The sequence below is a fragment of the Fulmarus glacialis genome, unplaced genomic scaffold (genome assembly GCF_000690835.1).
Source record: "Fulmarus glacialis isolate BGI_N327 unplaced genomic scaffold, ASM69083v1 scaffold6383, whole genome shotgun sequence".
Classification (NCBI taxonomy): domain Eukaryota; kingdom Metazoa; phylum Chordata; class Aves; order Procellariiformes; family Procellariidae; genus Fulmarus; species Fulmarus glacialis.
The window spans coordinates 1-13,268 of record NW_009204767.1 but is presented as its reverse complement, the minus strand read 5'-3'; the positions used below and the strand labels follow the sequence as shown (position 1 = coordinate 13,268).

General features: G+C 44.7%; 1 protein-coding gene across 1 annotated transcript; it reads left to right on the top strand.

Annotated features, from left to right (window-relative positions):
- Positions 1-1,159: 1,159 nt before the first annotated feature.
- LOC104074824 (protein kinase domain-containing protein, cytoplasmic-like) lies at positions 1,160-12,257 on the top strand (the record flags this gene model as incomplete). Its single annotated transcript, XM_009575100.1, has 3 exons — positions 1,160-1,239; positions 1,971-2,078; positions 12,084-12,257. Coding segments are annotated over 3 exons (362 nt in total), but the record flags the coding sequence as incomplete, so codon positions are not given.
- Positions 12,258-13,268: the final 1,011 nt, after the last annotated feature.

Below are 13,268 nucleotides of genomic sequence, written 5' to 3'. Positions count from 1 at the left end.
TGTAGGTATTTGTGTTGGCTGTTTCATACTCATCGCTAAGAAAACCTACCTGGTGATAATCCTGCCTGGGAAAATCATAAATACTATTTTTGTAAGGGATGAAAAAGGGAGTTAAAATCTCTAGGAAATATTCATTGTGTAAGTGGAATATGTCAGCTCAATAATACCTGTGTCTATGATCAATTTTTGCTATCAGTAACTTAATTTTTTGATTTATGCTTTTGTGAGACATCTGCTAGTGTCCCTCCTGGGCATGAGTCCCTGGAGGTTTCTGTTTGACAATGTGGCCCCTGTATATGAAAAAGCATTTACTTTGCTTTGCAGGTTAGATGTAAAGCAGGGCAATTTTCCAATTGTGTTCCTGTTCTGCTCGTTACCTAATATTTATGTCCGATAGTTCTGCTTATATTGTCAGATCCTGAACTGTCCATCTCCATCTTAGGCTGCTCTGACACTGAGTTTGCAGTGGGTAGTAATATTGGCAGAGTAATAGAAACTTAAAGGAACAATGTGAAAATTCAGTCTACTTCAAGTGATGGTAAAGGCATATTGTCTTTTCTTTTGTAATTAAAAATGTTAAAATGGAGACTATACATCCATCGATGGATATCTACATGAATGCATCTTGAATTTAGATAAATGGTGAGAACAGAGAAGACATTCTGAATTGCAGTGGCATCAAAACAATAGAAGAAGGCTTTCTTCTGGCAATTCGTTTGAAAGTCTAAGAAAAGGGTGGAAAATAATAGTCAATTATTTGAAATGAGCAGAAATTTGATTTATGCGCTTTCAAGGTTTGGAAAAAACCCCAAGACTTCTGGGTTGATGGCATCCGTTTAGTTTGTTGAAGTGCAGACAGCTTTGCAAATAGTCACAATCCACGGGGCTTCATAGCAAATTTCTGTATTAATGGAACATTTACACGTAGTTACAAGGCAGCCTTGTATGTAACAGCGTGGTCTAGGTATGCCAGACAGCTGTGTGAATAGTCTCAGCTATATATTTATTTGACTATAGAATATGATTATATTTCCTGAATAGGTCAGTGGCTTATAAGCAATGGGAATTTTATTCCTTATGTTGTTCAGTAGTTACCAGACATTTGTAAACTCTTTTTTTTTTTTTTAATTTTTCAATATGGGTTACTTTTCCTTTGCAGGTTTTTTTTTACGTATCTTCTTCCACACAGCGCTCCAACCTCACTGAGGCCATTACTGGATAAGATAGTCAATGCAACAGGTAATCGCAATAAACATGGTAATGCCAAGTATTTCCATTTTAGTGTGACTATCACATTTGGGATGTGGGGAATGCTGCTTTTATGTTCACTGCAATAGTTCACTGGGGTGAACTGCATCAGAATGCGATTCCTTGTGGGATCTGGAGGAGCTCCTGTCTCTGGCAAGGGGAATTTCAATGATAAAAACAGGATACTTCCCCATTGCCAATGGTACCCGTGGTGCTTCTATACCTCAGAAGCCAGAGGCAAGTGACATTACCATAGATCTTTACTAGTTACCAAGGTAGTGTCTTTTGGGACGAGTAGTTGCATGTGCCTCTAAATCTGATTTGAGGGGTTTCGGTGCATTGTTGTAGGGGTTTTATGCCTTGTACTCTGTGTATTCAACAGGGAAGTTAATGATGCTGGGCTATAGCTAATTAACGAGCAAAGCCTTTGGAGTTCCCCATATTGGCTAAAGTTCGTCCCTCGTGGGGGGCTCACTGCAGTGTTTTCTGCCTGCAGGCCTTGGGGTTCCCAGCTGGACGAGCCAGCCTTTGACATGCCTGGCTCCTGTCAGGTATGAAACCCAATTTGTGGTGCCTCATGGACTTCGCGTCCCCGTCACAACGCCCCTGTAGAGCAGGGCATGGCTGGGCTCTGACGCTTAGGGCTTTATTCGAATGCAACCTCGATGTGTTCTGTGCAGGTTGCTTCTCATCTAACACATTATTTTTCTGTGCTTTTAAAGGAGAACTTCACTGGGGAATAGATGAGACGGCTGCTCAGCTAGAGAGAGTTTTGAATCTGTATAAGAGTGGAGAGTACCTACAGAACACGACCCGGATGCCGAAAGCTGGTAAAGTAGTCTTTCTCGAAAATTAAAATCAGAGACTGCTTTGTCTTTTGTTTGAGGTTTGAAAGGGCAAATGTGCAGAAAATGGGGCTCAATGGCCCTTGAAATCATGCACATGATAATCTGTTGTCTGCTTTTTGCTTCCTGGGTGCCTTGTGAAGCCCTTCTCACTACGTGAGGTAGCCGGACATCCGTAAGTGGGAGCAGGCTGTAATGGGGGTAAGGAAATCCAACGGAGCATTGCTCTCCGTGGCAGATCTGCGGAAAATGTTTTTTGTCACATCCACACGCTTCTCTGCTGTTGGAGTGTCAGGACCTCCCCAAACATTAGTTGGGGGGAGTCTAATCAAGATGCCGTAACCCTCCGTGGATTTCCTGGGACTTACAGGAATTTCTTGCTACGTAAGCACTTGTAGATTGGAAGAATAAAATTTTTGCTACGTAAGCACTTGTAGATTGGAAGAATAAAGTTTTTGCTTGCATTGCAAGAGAAAAAAAAGGTGTCCCTCAGCTTCTGCTAGCAACAGAATAAAAAAGAAAAAAAAGGACAAGATGAAAACGAAGCCGCATATTAGTATCTTTTTCATAAAATCTCTGCAGCACCACAGGTATGTAAAATGCTGTTCAAGCAGCTATGATACGGAGGGATGCATATTCTTCCCAGAAGGATAGCTTGTGGAATTATGCACGTCAAAGAAGATTATGTATGATGGAAATGACTGTTAAGTCTAACAATTGAAAAAGCTGTTTTGCAAATTATTTTTGTGTACGTACAATATTAATGTCAAACTGTCAACATAATTGACTGCAAGTTGATAGGAAAATTATGGCTTTGCTGCAAAAGCTCAGTAAAGAGGGAAAGATGGGTTCTAAATGAAGATGAATGTTGGCATAGGGGGTTTGAAAAGTTCATTTTGAAAGAAGCATTTGCTCTGTGAAAGAGACACAGGAGCCAAATTCATTCCTGTCATAGCGCTGTTAACCTCAAAGGGCCATGACACCAAGGATGAATTTGACCCACTTATCAGAATAATTCAATATTTATTTTGTTGTAAAATTGGCAGGAAAATTGTTGCAGGTGTTCATTTAACTTTCTAATTTTCAGCTTTTCATCACAATCTGTGCTGAGTGAGGCCTGTCAACACAGCAAAATTATTTTCAGCAGTACAATCAATAGTACAAACACGTCCTTTGTTGAAGAAGTGCCAGGAGGGCTGAAGTTTTTCTGTAATGCTGGTTGATTCCAGATTTAACTGCCGTATCAGGACAAGATGAAGTTTTGAATTTTAGAGGGCTGTCATGTTCATAAGGAATCTCAGGGATTGAAGTTTAGGACAGCGGTAGTAAATGTAACAGTGCAAGTTGCTACTAATATGGAGTAGAGCTCCATGTATATTTGGCTACTGTAATAATTACACATTTTTGTGTTAGTTTAATTCCGTAGAGTCCTGGATAATGTAACGCAGAATCCGCTACCCCTGTTCACGGTTAGTAATGCCCTTCTGTGCAAGGAGCCCTTTTTATTTGTGGGACACTGCTCACGGACTGAGGCACTCTACAACATGAGCAAAGATGTTGAAAATCCGTAGATGCTTTGTGTAACATATTTGGCCAGTCTACATTAAAAACTGTGAGTGTAATGTTCCTTGATAGGAAAATGTTCTCAACCAACGGCAAGCCTGAGAATTAGGTATCTTAGTGGAAATTACACTTAGATGAGATGTGTTTTCAGACTTAGCTGCCATGCCTTTAAGATGTGCAGACCTGTTTCTTCTTTGTTCTAAGGCTACTTTAACCAAACAGAAAAGGGGTTGTAATTTATTTCTATTTTAAGGCTCCCTTTCCTTGCCAGAAAAGTATGAAGAAATTATATCGTGAGGGTGAAAATACGCCTACCTACTCATTCGTATCACTTTTATTCTGAACACGTTCCTTCCTCAACCAGTATTTGATTGGTAATACCATGCTAGAATTAATTTTTAATATTCTCAGTCCAGAGATTATGGAATTAGAAATTATTAATTAGAAATTATCCAGAGATTATGGAATGAGAAATTCTCTTGGCAGTTCGATGAAGTGGCAGGAGAGAGTGACAGTGGTGCTGGAAAGGACTGGTGTCCAAGTGATCAACCTCTTCCCGCTGGCAGGACGTTCCCAGCTGAGCTGGCGTCCTGACCAGCGAAAGCAGGGCTGAAACGCTGAGCAGATCGAGTAATTTGTGTAACTCCTGGTGGGTGGTAGAGGGAGAGATGGGTGTGAAAAGGGACAACTGTGATACTTTCCTCAGCTGTCAGCTGAGATCTTGCTTTGGCCCTATTTGATGTCTAGGAGGACACTGTGTTACTCTCTGAAAGCAAAGAAAAAGTGTTTTTAAGATTGTCGGATTTTTTAAAAACTTTTCTGCCTTGCTCTACAGCATAATGAAGGTTCAAGGAGAGTGTTTTTCAACGCAGTGCTAGGTTAAGATAAAACTAGCGATGATGGTTTGGGTCTCAGGCCAGATCAGAGTTAATCAGAGCTTTGCATTCATGCGCCTTTGTGCCAAGTTCGGGCAGGCACAAGTTCGCATCGATTTTGCTCCAGATGATGGAAGTCTCACAAGGTGACTGGCTCCCAAGATTTTCGCTCTCTCAAGCAGTAGAAATGACAAGAATTAAGGATGTCAGTCTCCTCTGGCATCTAAAGGGTTGTGACAAAAGAAGGCCTTTCTGGTGTATGATCTATGTTGAAATCCTAAAAGCAGAACTGGAGGAGAATTCAGATCCAAGAATCACAAGATTTTGTTTTGTTTGGTTTGGAACAGAAACCAGAGAAGGTTCAGGTAACGGTGCTTCAGAATTTGTCTTGGGTCTAAACGCTTTGAATTTCCGTTGCTTTGGATAGAGCATTGTAAATTCGTACTGGGAAAGAAGAGATCATGATCTTGGGCAAGTGATCTAAGGCCATAACTAAAACATAAACTTTGAGGAAACAGTCTGTTATCTATCTGAACCTGTGTTTTTGAAAGGAAGACCTCTTCTTGTGAACACCATGAAGTGAGAAAGGTGATATTGATAATCAGTAGGGAAGTGACGTGAAGAGAGTTCTTGTCAGCCCTAGTGTTCCCATAAATAAAGTTTAACAAGATGACATAGTCATATTACAGAAGGTCTTGGATATTAAGCTTTCACTGTGCTTCAGTTGTAAAAGATTTTATAGTGCTGTAAATTATATTATGCTCTGGACTTTGCTTCAGTATCTTAGAAACAGAGTAGAGGCGCAGGAGACATTCGATAGCTATGTATGTGTTCTGTAATCATAAATCACACTACTGTTAATGTTGATGCAGGAACATTACAGTGTTTAAAACAACACCATGAGCAAATACTTTTATATTCCATTGACTGTTGGTCTTTCTTGCTGGAATCCAGAAGAATGTGAGTTAAAACAGGAACCATGTATTTTTTCTGACATATGTTATCTAAAAATTATTAAATCGTTCCATTAATTATCCAGATTAAGAAGACCATAAAAAAATCTACTGATGTTCATCAGTAAAGTCCTGCCCCAGTATCAACATTTTTATTACTTCAATCAAGTGACACTGATTTGTACCAACTGGGTGTCTGGCCCTTGGGCTAAGCCCCAGCCCTTCAGTTAACTCAGAATTTACTCAGAAATGCGTGAAATCAGCTAACGCTAGTAAATCCGATAGCTTTGTTATTCATTAAAGCTAATAGATGACCCATTATTAGGCCGGAGGGTGTGCAAGCCCACAGAAAGGCATAATTAGCTGCTGCTGTTAGTTGAAAGTACATTCTCAGTGCTAAAAAAGCTGGAAGGCTGGACATAAAGCAAAGACACTTCATGTTTTCCTTTGTCTTAAGACAATTTGGCAGGATTATGCTGTATGTAAACATTTACAGTACAACAGTGTTTTGAAAAAATATTCTGCAGGGTCACTATAGCAACCTGCTTAGGAAATTGTAAATCCACCCAAGAATTATTGAAATGGGGGGGGGAGGGGGCGGTGGTGGTGTTTGTGCACATGTGTATGTGGGAGAGAGAAATTTTGCAAGGTTGCCGGAGTATCGTTTGAGGCAGTTTGTATGTCCTACGGCAGGCCACAGTGGGAAGGCTAAAAGTGTGCTGCTGAAGGCGCTTGAAGGCTCAGCCAGGAACATACTGCAGCCAGGCCTTGCAGCCCAGATTCCTGCTTTATCTGGCACTTGTGCCGTTGGTGTTTTCTTTCCCAGGGACGTCGAGGCGGCTTTGTGGCCAGCTGAGGGGGAAAGGTGCACAGGGCTGCACGCACGGGCAGAAAGGCTCCCTCTACGCCCTGCCTTGCACAGAGGGCTTTTGCATCAGCAGCCGGGCAATGCCAGCACGCAGAGGAATGCAGGAGCAGGTTCCTTTGCACCCATGCGGCACTGGAAATCTGGTGGGGCTGTATAGCTGTATAGCGACCGGTTGGTTGTTGCTCACACGTATCTCCACTGTCGTCTAAACCATACGCCCTATTCACTGAGCGACGTCTTCTGCTGTCTAAACTTCTCTAGTTGCAACTTGGCAGCGTACAGCAAAATGCTTTCTGCTGATGGGTTAGGTCCTCAGCTCCTTTCAGGAACACTAAAGAAGTCACTGGGTGTCTTTTACAAACCCTGTAGGCATCTGTCTTTAAGCCTGAATACCCCGCACACGTGACCCTAGTCACCTTTTGGCTCATCCGTCATCAGCATCCTTGTTTTTCGGAGGCGGTGGGCCAGATGCAGCTTACAAGCATCTGTGGCACTAGTTCGGGCTAGTTGCCCTCAGTAAATGGGTGAGCACCGCAGAGGTGGCCGTGGGCGCAGAGCAGCTCCGCAGCCCGGTGTGCGGCCCTGGGACGTGGGGCAGGAAAGACACTCCAGCTGTGTCACGTTAACGGGAATAAAATGTAAGGGAACATGTCGTTCTTCTCCTTATTTATTTGTGTTTCGGTGACAGCCTGCATACCAATTTAAATATGGCTCTACTGTAAGCACAATAGAAGCGTATAAAAAGAGGCAAGCCGTACTTCGCTTCCAGCCTGCATGCGGGAAACAGCCAAAGGACGGAAATACTCACCAGAGAAGCAGGGCTATCTCCCGGTCTGACGGCAAACCCCTGTCCTGCCAGGCCTGTCTGTCCTTCCAAACAGTTGGGATTCGTCAGAAATGATTGAAAGCAGAGACGCGCGGGATACGCCTAGCATGTCATTTTCTCAGACATACCGAAAAATAGCTTTCTGTAGTGCAACTGCGCATAGGGCTTTGCGAGGCTCGTTGTCAGAAGCATGTTTAAATGTGAGGTATTGAAGCATGAGGAAAATTTCGGCATAAAATGAAGCGTACTGAAAACGTAAGTGTGTTATTGTCTGTTTAGGATCCGATTCTGTTCTCCATAAGCTCCTTGGGAATCGGTGGGGACTGTTTGTAGAGCAAAACACTGCTCAATACCACTTTTTGCTGAGATTGGCAAGATCAGGCTCTTTCTGCTTACTTGTAAGCAAAGCAATTAAAAGCAAATCCAGAGTCGACTGCCAGTGTTCCTCTCGAGAGTGGAGGAAAAGAGGAGGGAGGAAAAGGAGCAACATGATTTCTCTCTCAAGGATGAACATTACTGCGTCTGTGTCATTGACCCTTGGTGCATTGGCAGGTGATAACTAGAAAAGAGAACTGGGCAAATTTCCAACGAGTAGCTGTAGTTGGTAGTAAAATTGCAATCTGGCTGCTGTGGCTGAAATAAACGGTCATTAGGACTGATTAAAGTCAGATTTAGGGTGATTCAAACAAGCTAAAAGGGGGAAACCACAGGCGGTTTCACATAGTTTATTATATACTTGTGGAGTTATTTATATGATTCAGTCTAGCACAGTGAAAATGAGCATGTTTATAGATTGTAGTCGGCTGTGGGACAACGCAGGTGATTTTTGATGGAAAAAATTTAGAACAAGATTTTAAAGCGTTGACTTTCTTTTGTAGCTCTTGCCCCGGTCAGGGATGCTGCAGGTTGCTTTTAAAGATGCCTCTTACCTGTCAGGAGAAGATGCTCGTTTGGAAAATTGCTGTGGCTGCTGCGGGGGCTGGCTAGCACTGTAAGAAACGTCTAAGAATATTTTGACCTGATTGAAACAGCATATTTTGCTTGACCAGAGCAAACTTGTAAAAATATTTTAAAACTACTAAAAATATCACAAAACAAAACTTTTGAGGATTGCCCAGATTCAGCATAGCAAGAGATTTTGAAGTTTCAAAAAGTTTACAGGGCAGGAAAGATGCTTCCTAGTAGGATTTATTTGTATAGCTGTGAGCAGCAAATCAGCTCCCATATGGTAAACTGGAGAAAACCTCTCGTAAGTGATGTCAAGGCTTTATATTTATCACTGCATTATATTTATTTGCCTGAATCCTTACAGAATCAGTAGGTGGAGAAAAGGATTCTTTTTCTGTTGTGATACCGGCAGGAGCATCTTGCATTTCTCTGATCTATTCCTTGCCATTACCTTGGTAGACTTTATGTACTCCGTGTCAAGCTACATGTATGTACGCAAAAGTGTAAATTTATGGCTGCATTTATAGTATTAGGCAAGTATTTATTGGTTTTAAACACCATTAGTCTGGAAATCGACCAGAACTTTGACCTTTTTATGATGTGATTTACTGCCGTGAGCCTTCAAATTCCATGGACTCCATTTAAGCAAGTTTCAGGTCTTGGCAGGACAAAAACCTGAGCTGGAGCTGTCTTTAAACCAGTGGAGTATTGCTTAGTTGAGCAAGGAACTGCACTGCAGTGACCAAGATGATCATTTAAAGGTGTAGGGGAAGCCCAGCCCTCCTGCGGGCTGGGACTAATGTCCTTACGGGGGCACATCTCGATGTAGGGGCATCCTTCAGGGGCGTCCTTCTAGTTCATGCGAGAGGAGCACATTTCTTCACAACTCGTGCAAATAAGGGCTAAGGGGTCAGCTCCCTAATTTGTCGCTGTGTAAACAAGAGATTCCAGGGATATTTGCCTTCGTCATGCAAACGGGGAAGGCAGCTTCCTTGCTCTGCTCGAGATAAAGTGAGTTTTGGAGAGAAATGCGGTTTCCTCAGGCCAGCGCTTGGTTGGTGTTGCAATGAGTTTCTGATCAGTTCTGACTATAATAGTTTAAGAGGAGATCCCGTGTTGGCTTGCCGGGGTGGCGGGAGCGCCTGGCTGGTTTGGGAGCATGAGCCAGGGTGCGGGGCCATCGCCTGTCCCGCTCTCTGCTCCCCGTGGCCGCCTTCCCATCGGGATGCTCCCAGGGAAAGGCGCTCCTGGGCAACCATCCCTGCCGCCTGCCACGCAAGCGGGGAGAGGGGCTGCCTTCCTGCCTTTCCCCCTCGCTTCATCCCACTCCCCTCCCTGCAGGCAGCTCAGGTCCCCAGACTGCGGGCATTCAGCAGACGGTGCCGGTTCGGGGGAGCTGCCAGAAGCTGCCTTTGTGGAGCCTGTGTGACTCTGTGCTTTCACTTAGACTCCAGTGGCTGTATTTTCACCTGTCTGGTGCTTGATGATCTGCCAGTCGAGGAAAATGCTCTTTGCACGTGGGTCGCACTGCTGTGTACCTGCTACGCTACCCTGTTCCTATGAGTCGTTGCCGGTGGTGGTGATTTCCCTCGTGAAGGAGCTGGCAAGGAGAGTAGGGACAGCCACAGGGTTCTGCTGCATGGTGAGACCACCCTAAGTACCGGCGTGGAGGTTTCCATCCTCTCTTGCACCTGCAAGCCAGGACCTCGCCATCACCATCGCAGTTATTGCTGGCCCAACTCCGTCAATTAATGTGTCCAAGCTGCCCAAATGATTTACCAGGCTCGGTCACCTTGAAAAAGTCAATGGAAAGGGAGAACTTTATCTCCTACCTCTGACAGAGCCTCAGGTCACGTAAATCACTGCTGCTCTTTTGAAATCTGTTCACGTCAGCCGAGAGCCTAACCCCTGACAGCTGTACCGGGAACAGCGTTGAGAAGAAAGAAAGTGCTATAGGTGTATTAAGAGGCAAATCTGTGCGCAGAAGAGTTTAAAAATTAAATGATAATTAAAAATGAGGCTCTTCCAGACGGGCTCCTGCCTTGCACGGAGAAAAATACATGACATGACGTGGGGCTGCTCCGCTCAGCGCCCTGATGGCGTGCCGAGGGATGCTGCAGCTCCCTCCCAGCCCCGGCGCGGAGCCCGGCAGGCTCCGAGAGCGCCCGCGGGAAGGGCCGGGGCACGCTCCCTGCTGACACAGGGAATCAGGCAGTTGCTTCATCTTCTGTGGCTGCAGCAAGTGCCATCATTCCATGAATGTCCTCCGTGGCATGGGGTTTGGCGCAGTGCAGTGTTCGGTGGCACTTCTGTAGCCGTGCAAAGAAAAGTTGTGAATAGTCACATTTTACATCCAGTCAACATGGCACGCACACTGATACAGATAGTTGTGTATGGGGTATATTGACTTTTTTGCATTTAATTTGCACATATCATTCTACTGAGCTTGGCTGTGAGGTACAAATCAATACTCGGCAGTTACCATACAGAGATAAGAGAATATTATTCGGTTACATTCAATTATTGTTATACTATACCGTTGATACAGAAATTTGAAAAAAAGGGACTTTACCTATCCAGCCAGTAAATAAATCCAGTTTGATTTATGCTGTAACTTTTCTTCAGAAGAAATACATACGTATTTTGTAATGTAAAACTGCATTTTTATTTTGGGTTCTTTTTTCTTCCATCTATGTGAGTCTGCATTTTCTGAATTAATGACAACTTTTTTGCCTTTGATTTAAGTGAGACATGATCAGCTCTGATTTTGCTTCTTGTTTGTCAATGTTTCTTACGATACTTTTAATGAGCCAGGCTTAAAAAACAAATGCATTTACTGCATTTGTTTCCCACTATTTCAGACTGTGTGGTGTGAACGAGCACTTGTGGATGTGTACTTCTTTTCCTAGTTGAAATAGTGGCAATTTAGAGTAGTAGACGCACACTCGCCTCTGACTCGGTGGTGTTCGTACAATGTGCTGCCTGAAATACTAGCAGGCTGAATCTGCAATGTCAGGCAGAAAATGCCTGAACCAAAGTGACTTAAGAATAGGCTGTGAGTCAGGGCCGGCAGCTCTGGTTTCCATAACAGATACAATTAGAAGAAATACAGAATGTTATTTATTTTTTTGAATAGGATGTAGGGGAGAGAGACAGAGGGGAACCGTCAATTTGTGCGTCTGGACGCTCAATAGCAATGTTTATAAATGATTAGTTGAATTTGCTGATGCATTCATTAGAGGAACCCCCGTCAGCGGCTGGGAAAGTGAGAGGAGCTGTGAACAGAGAACAAGAGGCAGCTCATAAAGGCAAGAGAGACTGAACGGCAGCCAAGGGAGGGGAGCGATCGGCAGGGCAGCGCGGAGGCGCTGGGCGAGGGCCACGCTGACATGCTCCCCCTGCTTTTTTTTTCTTCCTTCTCTTCGGAGGCCCATCAAGCGACTCCCCTTTTGTGCTAATCTGAGCAAGCAAAAAAAGTTTGCTTAATTAAAAGCCTGTCTTTTCTTCCTTCTCTAAAGGAAAATAGCATGCTCTTCTGAGGGAGAGGGAGGGCTGGGAACGCCTGATCGGGTCTCACCCCGACAATCCCACTCACTGTTAAGAAGTAGGACAGTGAGTCAGTTCATTCAAGTGGATGCTGTTTATTCAATGGGACATTCTTCCTGTAAAACTCCTAATAAAACCAAAGCCTCTCCTACGCAGTGGGGAAGGGGAATCCTGTTTATTTACAGACGCTTTCTGGAAAAGAAGGTGAGAAGAAGAAAGGAGGAAAGGAAAAGGAAAGTAAGGTGCAGAGCTATAAACACGTTTGGGAGTAAACCGGGGCTGGTACCGTCTAGCCCGTCACCTTTTCCATCATATATCCCGCTCCTAAGCTGTTATAATAAACCTTGCCTGCTAAAAACAAGCAGTTTGCTAGAGCTTTCAAAGCGATTGCTTTGCTGTGGTTATTTGCAGAGTACAGACGGGTGCCTGAAGCTTTTATTCCTGATGAGAACTACAGATGCTGGCCATCTTACCATCATAAGGGCTGCCTCCTCTCTGTGTTTGACGTCAACGAAGCCATTGAGATCTGTGACAGCTACTCCCAGTGCAAAGCTTTCGTCTTAACTAACCAGACGACTTGGACAGGTAGGTCGCAGATGCTGCTGAGCAGAAACAGCATCCGAGTCACGTATTTCAACTGCTTTAAGTGTTTTAATACAGCTTGGGGAGCATGCTGCGCCGGGCTGTGGGAGCCACCAGCCGCAGCTAGAAGTTTCTGAAGCTCCAGCTGAGGTGGTTTGATTTTTGGCGGGGCTTCTCTTTGCCTGCTGTCGGGCGAGCAGGAACCTGCGGGCGGGCTCAAAGGAGCTGGCACCAGAGGGCTACAGCACATGGACCGTAGGTCTGCAAACCGTGGGGTCTGAAATTCTATTTTAAAACACAGCAGCGGAAACAACAAAAGCCTGTGACCTGTTTCCGCAGTTGAATGTGCAGGACGTGGTCCAACATCTGGATTTAAATAAATCTTTCCAATCCATATGGTTGTTGCGGTTTGACACAAAACCAAACAGGTTCTCCCATGCATCTAGCTGGGACTTCCCGGCTGGTGTCAGAGGTGCCCTGCCGCTGGTGGGAACATTGTGCTTCTAGCAGTAGGGCTTTGGCTACAGGGCAGCAAGGAGGGAGGGTTTAAAACCAGGTAGAGGTAGAAGTAGAGAAGTAGAAGTAGAAGTAGAAGTAGAAGTAGAACTTCCAGGGGAAAATCCCATTTGCTACCACAACTCATTTTCTTGTCTAACAGAATACACTCGTTGAAAAGAGAAATACATCTTCCAAAAGGTCTGTGGGCCTGGCAGTCCCCACGTGGTTCCCCTGAAGGCAGGCAGTCGGTGCCGGTTGACATCAGCGGAGAATTGGCCCTGGCTCGCTGCTTCTGCACCAGACTTAAGCCTATTTCGGGCAACTCCAGAGCAATCTGACAAACAAAAATGTTACAAGTCTCTGCTAAAAATCTCCGGTAGCTGCAGCTCCGGAGTGGCTGAGGGGTTCAAAGAGCTGAACGCCACAGCCGGCCGCCAACCCTGCGCCCCTTCCCTGCGTGCCCGGGAGAGCTGCGTGCCCCCGCGGCCGCCCCGGCCAGCTCAGCAGGCAGGGTTC